The sequence below is a fragment of the Rhamphochromis longiceps genome, linkage group LG3, assembly GCF_057381845.1.
Source record: "Rhamphochromis longiceps isolate RC_006_pf linkage group LG3, R_longiceps_female_GT1.1, whole genome shotgun sequence".
NCBI lineage: Eukaryota > Metazoa > Chordata > Actinopteri > Cichliformes > Cichlidae > Rhamphochromis > Rhamphochromis longiceps.
Genome location: NC_140559.1, coordinates 40,149,951 through 40,160,437, shown reverse-complemented (window position 1 = coordinate 40,160,437; position 10,487 = coordinate 40,149,951). Strand labels below are relative to the sequence as shown.

The window sequence follows — 10,487 nt, the reverse complement described above, 5'->3', positions numbered from 1 at the left end:
GTATCTTTATGCATATATATTTATGTGATCATGATCCTTAAAACAAACATTTAAATAAAAAACAGATTAACAAAAAATCTGATAATGAGAGCGACCACAATCAACTGGCCTCAGATCAGCTAACAGTGTATAGTTCACCTGTCTCTGCATTTAGGAGTACAGTTTGGTGACAGAGTATAAAAACAGTCTCACCTGATTCTTGATTCACTCTGATAAAGTTTCCATCATGTTATATACATCCAGTGTTAGCTCCTGGCTCTCTAGCTGGCTAACAGTTAGCTGAGATACCTGTGCTGTCCTCATGTGTGCTGCTGCCAGTTGTTGATTCTCATCAAATTTGCTTTGAAGACACTTTTTTTCTTGTGCTGTTGGTGCCTGTTTGTAACAAGTGTGATGATCACACTGAGATCAGGGACCGACCTACCTGAGAAACCTGAGATCTATTATTGAACTCCATCCATCTTCTTAACCCATCATCCAGGGTTGTGACCTATTAAGCACTTACTGAATTAAAAAAATACATAAATTGTAAATTAATAAAAATAAATTGGATTTTTTTAAAATTACTATTGAGTTTTTATGTTGAAATCTTTATTTGTTATATAACAAAGTTTTTCCTGAAGCAACTGACAGTTTGATGTTTGTCTTTCCTGTAACATCAACAGCAAGTAAACCCAGAGCCACACTGAGAGCACAAAGTTCAGTCATACCAGCAGGGGGCAGTGTGACACTGAGCTGCTCTGTGGAGGGCTCTGCTGGCTGGAAGTTTGACTGGTTCAGACGTGATTCAGTCTCTTCTGAAGCTCAGCTCATGAGAGGAAATGAAGCAAACAGAGTTATTAGTGTCTCACAAGGAGGTCTGTACCACTGCAGAGGAGGGAGAGGAGATCCAGTTTACTACACAGAGGACAGCAGTGACGTCACTGTTGTGGAGACTTGTGAGTTTTAAACTTTCTGTTATTTAAGTTTCTCATGTGTTTCATAATAATAATAATAATAGATTGCATTTATATAGCGCTTTTCAAGGAACCCAAAGCGCTTTAAAATTCCAATATTCATTCACTCTCACACACTGGTGGAGGAAAGCTACAGTCGTAGCCACAGCTGCCCTGGGGCAGACTGACAGAAGTGAGGTTGCCATATCTTGCCATCGGCCCGTAGGCGGTAGGGTAAAGTGTCTTGCCCAGGGACACAACAACCAGGACAGAGAGCCCAGGGATCGAACCGGCAACCTTCCAGTTAGAGATGCGCCACTCAACTCCCTGAGCCACGTTCATAGAAATGTAGAAATAAAATTTGTGGCATCAACTCCAGAAAAGACTAGAAAAACTGCATATTTATTGCTCATTAGCTGCTGTTAGTCTTTAAATTGTGTTTAATATTTGTGTTAAATATTTTTGGCCTCTCTTTCTAAATGCTTCCTCACATTAAACTGACTTTAAGTGGACATGAAAGACTGTGTATTAAGCCATAGAGCCCTAAAAACAAACAAACAAACATAAGGGTTAATCCTGAACATGTTTTCATCCGAGGTCATCAACAGCTCAGCTAACATCAGGTCAGATCAGGGTCGGTAACCCGCGGCTCTTCCGCCCCTCAGCTGTGGCTCCCGCAAGCTTTGGGTGAAACAATGAAAAATAAAAGTCCAACCTTGCTTTAAGAAGGTGGCCTGATGGGTCATGCATTCTGTGCCACAGGTTGAATGTAGGGGTGCAACGATACACAAAATTCACCGTTCGGTTCGATACTTTGGTGTCACAGTTTGATATTTTTTCGATACAAAAAAAAGGTTCATGCCTTTTTAATTTGTCATTTATTAAAATTATAAATATATATTTTAACTCAGAAGTACAGTTTTTAAATTTAATGTTGCTGAAACAACAAAGTAATAAAAAAAATAAATCTATCTGATTGAGGAATCACTCATCTTTGGAAAAGAGAGTTTATTACAGAGAAATGGCTCTTTCCAAAATAAAAGCTATACTATCCACTTCTTCTGGGCTATATTCTCAGCAGCATATTAAACATATCAGGTCCCCATGAGGAGAATCATGTGCTAACGGCTGTCTAAATGACTCTGGTAAAGTTTGTAGCATGCATGCTTGTTGTTTTTGTCTGCTTCCACTTGTCTTTGCACTAGGATGATGTCGGAGTAAATGTGCAGTCATATTCGTTGCGTTCCCACTAGTGCTGTCAGCATTAATCTGATATGACGTTAACGCCACAACACGGCAAATCTCCATTAACGAGCTACCGCGGATCGCCCCGTGCGTGGGGCTGGACAGCCAACATGTTAACGAGCAAACTGCGCTAACGCAGTAGTTCCCACCTGTGTAATTGAGCATTGCGTGGCACATCCACCATACTGTTTTACTTTTGTCCATGACGCGCTTACCTTCAGGGTCATATGTCACATGAAAACCAAAATAGTTCCAAATGCCACATCTGAATGAGGGTGGGGGAGGTCCATGTTGCAAGGAGAGCTTAACTTCTGTCTCGCTAGCTTGCCCTGCGCTCAGTGAATCTGCGCTCGACTGCTCCGCCTACGCTGCACTGTCGAGCGCAGATCCACTGAGCGCTCAACACAGACAGCATCGTCACAAGGAAAGTTGATGAAATAAATTAAAAATTTTGCATTGTTCGATACATATACGTACTGAACCGAAAGGACTGTATCGAACGGTTCAATATCGATACGAGTATCGTTGCACCCCTAGTTGAATGTTGTGGTGAAGACAGGGACCACCTCTCTCTGCGTATGTGCGAAGCAGCGAGTGAGAGTAACATCTGCAGGAGGAAGTTTACAGAGTGAGAAAAAGAAAAGTGTGTTTATAGCAGCAGCTACTGCAGCCAGAGAGAGTCTGACAGGCCCAGCTGTGAGCCACATGTTAGTATCCAGCTGTTCACTGTGTTCACCGCCTCCAGAGGAAGAAAGTGTGCTGCTGTAACCTTCCCACGCCTCTCTCCATCTCTGCACTTTGCCATAAGTTGACCCAGAGCAGAAAGCTAATTAGCAGCTACGAGCCAAACTCAGAACACTGAGCATCAGCCAGAGGTCTCCGTGGGTCAGAGCCGTGGATCTGGAGATAAACCTGCCGTTCTGACACTCACGTCAACACGACAAAGTCTGCTTTCCACAAGGAAACAAATATCTCTAGAGTACGCTTGGGGAGTGTGATTGTGTGTACAGCGTCTCTTTATGTCTGTCTCCACGTTGGTTGAGTGTGGAGTAAGTGCATATGAGAGCATGAGGGTGGGAATGGATGTTTGTATCTGTGTGTGCCTGTATGTCTGTGTCTATATGTCAGGTTGGGTATCAGACGCCACCTCTCTGGGGACATCTCAGGCCCTCCAAGGTTTGGAGGCCTATCTCCACCCACCACCACTTCCCCTGCCAGTGGCGGACTCCCTCAGGTGTCGGTGCGTTGGTGGTTCTTTGTGTCTGGGGATGGGCGTCCAGGTACACACCGGCTCACTCCTTGGCGGCCGTTTATCGGGGCCTGGAGCCTGGGGCTCGCTCGGGCCACTTCGGAGGTGGGGTGCCCCCGGCCTCTCGGCCTGGGGCTCGGTCACTCAGGCACAGCTGGCTGCCGGCGGAGCTCACGGGCGCGTCACTGCAACTCCCCCTGGCTTCTGCTCCGTGGCTGCTGAGTGAGCCCTCATCTGGGACTCTCCTCAGCTCTTACTGGGACAGTGGCACGGCTGCCCTCTGTTGGTCTTCCTTGGTCTCTTGTGTTCTGGGGGCCTCTGGATGTCTGGAGTTTTGATCTCCTCCATACCTGCTTCATACCCTGGAGGACGGGGCTGTGGCTCCCCACACTCCCTAGCAGATCATTACATGGAGAAACCTTTGGAATGCAAGCATGCTGATCCACACAGGTATGCACACAGGTGTACACACGGGTATTCACAGACGCGGACTACAGCTTTCTTGGCTGCTGCCTCAAAGCACACTGTGCGCTGTCAATGTTGCGTGCTGCACAATATCGTTTATTATTTAGTATCTATTGATATCTACTGCTAGCTAGTTTATTGTGATGGTGCCGTTTTTTTTTTTATTATGTTGCTCTTTGTTGTTTGCTTTCTCTTCTGTTTTTTTTTCTCCATACAGGTGACCCAGGTGTTTTTTTTTTTGTTTTTTTTTTCTTTCTTCCCCCCCTTCTCACCGTCTCTTCTCCCCTTTGGTTTTCTTTCTCTCCCTCTCTTTCTTTCATTCTTTCTCCCTGTCCTATCCCCCAGTCATGTCTGTCCCGTTTGTAGCAACTGAAAATAAAATAAATTCATAATTATAATAAAGGTCAATCAAATGGACCAATATGGCAAGGCCATGAAGATCCACTTGGTAAAATAAATCCACTTGGCATCTTTCTTGGCCTTAAGACAACAATTTTGATGGCTAAAGATCCAAACGGGACACAAAAAAAAAAAAAAAAAAAAAAAAAAAAAGGAAACAAATATCTCTTGAAAGTATTACAAACACACACGACATGATCAACAAGCAATGATTTGTGACTTGAAAGCAGCTCACATTTGTGGATCTGTGTGAAGCTGGCAGTTAAATTAGACTCAAAACCCCACGTGGGCACGAGACGTGATCTGTGCGTGTCAGGTGATTCGTCCACATGTATTTAAGGTGTTGTGAGCTGTGTATTATCATCAGATCTGCTGTTATTGTGCAATAAATGTCTTTATGTTTTCGACCCTGAGCTGATGTATTTTATACTCAGGGCTGCCCGTGGCTGCATGAAAACAACAGAAGATGATCGCTCATTGAAATGGACTGAAGACATAATTATATACAAATAGTTTTCATGATTATTCTTCTTATTTTACAATTATTGGACCACAGCTACATTTTATTTACTTATTCTGAACTCAAACAGACCTGCAGAATGATGCTTTATTTAAAGTAGGCCTGCACAGGCCTGTGCTGTTTTTCTCCTCTTTAAAGTTTTTGTTAAAAAGTTCTTAAAAGGTAAAAAAGCTCTTCTTCTTATTAAGACATCTTGTATTGTATTAAGTATATTTATTATCATCCTGAATTATGGACGATGAATTTTAAAGAAAGAAATCTGAAAAACAATCCGGACGTTAAAATTTGTGCCTCAATGATCAGCAGTTACTCAGGTTTGTGTCGACACATTTGTACAATAGTTTGTGTGAACTGGAGACCTGAAAAGTTGCACACAAATCACTGCACACATCTGTAAATCTTACTTTCTGCTTGTGAATCATATTATACACAGTTGTACCACTTTCAAGGTAAATTTCTTGCCATAAAAACAAGGATATACTGTCCACCTTCACTCCCTGTCTCTGTAGCTGTAAGTGGTTCTTCAAAGGGAAAATGCAGCTGTTAGCTGTAATGTTAGGATTTGTAGATCACTTTATAAATGTGGAGTGTGTGGAGAACAGGCTGTGTGAGTCAGATACACCAGTGGGCCACCACACACGTGTACCACACGGTAAATAAATGTAAACACTGACTTTTAAATCCAACTTCATTTACAGTCAAAATGTCACCAGGATGCAGTAAATCTTTCTCCTCTGAACAACAGCAAAAAGAAAATCAGGCTTCAAAATGACTTCATGTTTCTATTTGTGTCTAACTGGATATTTTTCTGTGAACAGTTCCCAGTAAGCCCACTGTGACCCTGCAGCCATCCTGGACTCAGATATACAGCAGTGAGACAGTCACTGTCAGATGTGAGATTCAGGGAGGTGAAGGAGCTCAGTGGACGTATGAATGGAGAGCAGCCAAGTTAAACACACCTCCAACATCCAATGAATACAGAATCATCAGAGCTACTGAGTCTGACAGTGGAGGATACAGCTGCCGGGGCAGAAGGGACTATTTCTTCTCAGAGTGGAGTGATATCATCACACTGACTGTATCATGTAAGATCTTTCATCCAGATTATTTCAAATTACTTATTGTGTTAATCTAACCTTTAATTGGGACAATCAGTCGTCTGCTTATTAAATAAAATCACAAATCAGATGTTAATAATTTTTTATTCTAGTAGACTTTCAAACATGATAACAGACAGTTTTTGTTTATATTTCAAAACTGATCATTTAACCATTTGTGGACAGGCTGCAGTCTTCAGTGTCCACGAACAGCATGTTTAACTGTCTGACTGGATACTTTGTAGCATCGTGAGCTCAGAACATTCCTTCCGCTAACAATTAGCAAAGCTAGCTGGCCAGCAACAGCAAGCAAAGCATCAACACTGATCATTTTATTAAGGATGAAAGAATTTAGACCATTTTTAACTCTCAGTGATGCCACATGTGTTCTTTTGACTTTGGGACCTGAAGCTGAGTTTTAATCCAGATTACTGAGGATTCTGACTGTGGTAGCCGTGATGCTCCGACAATCCTTCAAGCGGTGTAGCTTTTACCAAAGTTGTACTAAAACATTTTTTGACTGATGAGCACCACGTACCACATAAAACCGGTTCGAGGTCAGTAAGCACAACTACAATTCATAAATAAAGCGCACCGGATTATAAAGTGCACTGTCGATTTTTGAGAAAATTAAAGGATTTTAAGTGTGCCTTACAGTCCAAAAAATTCCATACTTGGAGACAGAAAAACAAGGTATTTTAAAACTTTACTTACAGTGTAGAGCACTAACATTGCTGCTTGTGAGTTGAAATTCATGCTGGGATACCTGGCTGCCCCACGTCCACAGTACCATCAGTTCATAGCAGCGATTTTCTAATATCGATCTGTCCTGACTTACTGTGCATGGTAACCAATCAGATGTTAGACAAGAGGCAGCGCTAAACGAGATCCTCCAAAACTGACATTTGGACTCCATCTTTTTTTTTAGTTGAATAAAACTCAACAGACTCCCATGTGGTCTCATTTTATTGGAGGCTTTATTGGAGTCTGTCAGCCTCTCTGATTTTTTAGTTTTTCTATGTCGATCAGTTGTTTACATCATTGGAAATTAAATTATAGGATTATAGAAAACTACCTAAACTTGAACCATGTCAGTGATGACTGATGGTCACGGTGCTCTCACAATAACAGACACCATTCAGTTTAGTGTCACTTTTGACTGTTATTAAAGGAAAATGCAGAGAGCACAAAAAACATCTAAAAGTAATTTGTTTGTGCAGCATTCGTCTTTGAATAGTGAAGCTGTAGTGCAGTTTTGTATGAAGACACTCAGTCTAATGCAGGGTCAGCAACCTTTTACACCCAAAGAGCCATTTGGACGCAATTTCCACGCAAAAGAAAACACTGGGAGCCGCAAATACTTTTTGACATCTAAAATGAAGATAACACTGTATATATTGTTTTTTTTTACCTTTATGCTTTGTGTGAACAACTAAGGTGTGTTGCTTATGAAATCCATGCTACAGAGAAACTTACATTTTATTTATGTAATGAACACATTTTGAACTCTTAAAGAAATATAACAAAAGGAAAGACACCCAGCTGAACTAAAATGATCCATGTAGCAAACAAAAACTGTTGTGAGCCTCCAGCCTTATATCACCTTTGGGCTTTTGGAGCCTTGACCTGACTTTAAAAAAATAATTGGAAAAAAAGCACTTTGCTGCTAAAAGATGAAAAATAGATATTTGCAAAATTCTGCCTAAATATGTATTTTACCTGGTTAATGTGTGTGGCGGGGCGTGGTCTGAAGCGCTGCTGCAGGGGAGGCGGACGCACCTGAGCGGCACCCGCAATCACGCCTCGCAGTCTTAACGTCTGTGCTCTCTATGCTGTTGTTGTGTCGGGCTGTGAGCTGAAAAGCTACAGCCGGCTGTATGCGTACAGCAACCGTGTGTGAAAAGTGGTCAATAAAGAGAAGCTGTAAAGCGTGTTCATGGAAACATCGTCGGGTCTGCCGTGGTATGTTTACAATGGGACTTCTGCTCCTGAACCTCTGCGCACAGCGTCTGCAGATCGGGGCTGTACGAAGTCACTTTCATCTTTACGCAGGACTGTAAGCTGTCATCTGTGAGGCGTGAGCGGTGTTTGTTTTTAACATAGTTCACGGAGGAGAACAGCTGCTGACATAATGTGGATCCGAAGATCCATAATTGGCCTACCTGGGGTTGAAAGTCTCGATAAATGCATGTCGTTTCAGCGGGTATGACGCTTATTTTGAGCGATGAAAAAATAATAGAATAGAATTGTATTTTTATATTTTAAGATCACAATAATCTTCCAATTTAGAACTACAAGTTAAAAAAGAACTAAATAAATAAATTACACTTCAGCTAAATACTTCTAATTTATTTTCCCAAACCACGCGGAGCCGCACTAAGACTAAAGAGGCGCATGTTGCCGACCCCTGGTCTAATGTGTCACATGCAGGCAAATACTTTTTGTTTGGTGCTAGAAGCTAAATGACTGAGTGAATGTGTAAAGTGTGATCATTTCTATAACAAAGTTCTTCCTGAAGCAAGTGACAATCTGATAAACTTTTCCCTGTAAACGCAACAGCAAGTAAACCCAGAGCCACACTGACAGCACAAAGTTCAGTCATACCAGCAGGGGGCAGTGTGACACTGAGCTGCTCTGTGGAGGGCTCTGCTGGCTGGAAGTTTGACTGGTTCAGACGTGATTCAGAGTTTTCTGGAGCTCAGAAAATAGGAGCTGGAACATCAGAGCACACGATCAGTATTTCAGAAGGAGGCATCTATTACTGCAGAGGAGGGAGAGGAGATCCAGTTTTCTCCACAGAGGACAGTGCTGCAGTTAAAATTCAGGAAAAAGGTGAGGGTGAAATTTTGTTGTGAGATAACACAAATTAATGATTATATGAAAGTAACACATTATAAATAGGATTTTGTTTTTATTCATTGTTGATTTTTTTTTTTCAGTTTAATATTTGTATTTATTTGTTTGTTAGGGAAAGTTTGGGCTGCTGTGAAACTGCAGCACAGCTGGTCTCAGATATTCACTGGTGAGACAATCACTCTCAGATGTGAGATTCAGGGAGGTGAAGGAAAGGTGTGGAAATATGAATGGACAGCACCCAACACAAACAGCCCTCCAACATCCAGTGAATACAGGATCAGCAGAGTTTCAGTGTCCCACAGTGGAGACTACAGATGTCGGGGTAGCAGTGACTATCTCTTAACAGGATGGAGTGATGCCTTCAGACTGACAGTTTCATGTGAGTTGGACCATGATTCATGCTGACATTTCATGTTTTCATGTTTACATCTGTCTTAATAGGAAAACTCCAACAATGATCCAGCTGTCTGCAGGCAGCTCAGGACAACAGTTTTCCTCACTGTGCAAACAGAAAGGAGAGACACCATGGAGGCTCTTAAATTATCAGCAATTTAAAGAGGAATGTACAGAGATGACAGTTTGATAAGAGAATGATAAATCAGTGAAATCTTTAGTTTGTTAAACAGTCTAATGTGTCACATACAGGTAGGGATGGGAATGGATAAGAATTTATTGATTCTCATTGGCTCCACTTTGAGAGTCGCCACCATCTCTAAGCAGAATATCAAAGACATTCATGCAGATTAGAGGCTGTGAGGTCAAATGTTTGTGCATGTTGGAGGTATTTCCCCTCTTTGTTGGAATCAGTGTTGGGATCATTTCTCAAAAAAAGTAAAGCAAAAAAGTTCTTACACAAAACCAGCACAAAGAGACTTTAAATTGGTCGTCATGGTGATTCTACTGTAGAGGCATGAACAGGTAGAAACGGAGCTGCAGCCTGACTGCTCATCAGTTTCTTACCTGTTGAAATTCATCACTCTGGGTTATTGGCTAGCTTAGTGTTAGCGTACTGTCTGTGCAGGTACTGTGAAGAGCTGAAGTTGTGTTAACAGTTGATCACGTTAATGCAGTTGTTTCTGTCCTGCAGCAGTGTCCACTTTACCATCGTTCCCATCCTTTGTGCAGTAACAATAAAAGTAATTTCTGCACCACCATTTTCCTCCTTTGATACAAACAGGAATCAGCTGATCGTAGCGAGAGTGCAAGAACCAATAAACAGGATTAATAAGCAAGTGGACTAAACAGTCTAATGTGTCACATGCAGGGAAACTAATTAATCTTTGTGTTTGTAGATAAATTACTCTGTGAATCTTTAAAGTGTGATTAGTGCTGTAAGAAATGTATTCTTTATGATTATTTAATTTTGTGGTTTTGTTTCTTCAACAGCAAGTAAACCCAGAGCCACACTGACAGCACAAAGTTCAGTCATACCAGCAGGGGGCAGTGTGACACTGAGCTGCTCTGTGGAGGGCTCTGCTGGCTGGAAGTTTGACTGGTTCAGACGTGATTCAGTCTCTTCTAAAGCTCAGCTCATGAGAGGAAATGAAGCAAACAGAGTTATTAGTGTCTCACAAGGAGGTCTGTACCACTGCAGAGGAGGGAGAGGAGATCCAGTTTACTACACAGAGGACAGCAGTGACGTCACAGTTACAGAAACTCGTGAGTTTAATTATTTTATTTCTACCAGACTAAGAGGTCATATAGCTGTGAGTTTATTAACC

The 10,487-nt window shown here is 41.8% G+C and overlaps 1 protein-coding gene across 1 annotated transcript in view; it reads left to right on the top strand.

Moving 5' to 3' along the window:
- Positions 1-811: 811 nt before the first annotated feature.
- LOC146674653 (Fc receptor-like protein 5) overlaps positions 812-10,487 on the top strand; it is an 18,732-nt gene continuing 9,056 nt past the window's right edge. Inside the window, exons 1-5 of the mRNA XM_085401106.1 lie at positions 812-938; positions 5,632-5,898; positions 8,470-8,742; positions 8,879-9,145; positions 10,153-10,425. Coding sequence (XP_085257232.1) covers positions 812-938; positions 5,632-5,898; positions 8,470-8,742; positions 8,879-9,145; positions 10,153-10,425 — 1,207 coding nt within the window. The remainder of the gene's footprint in view (positions 939-5,631; positions 5,899-8,469; positions 8,743-8,878; positions 9,146-10,152; positions 10,426-10,487) is intronic.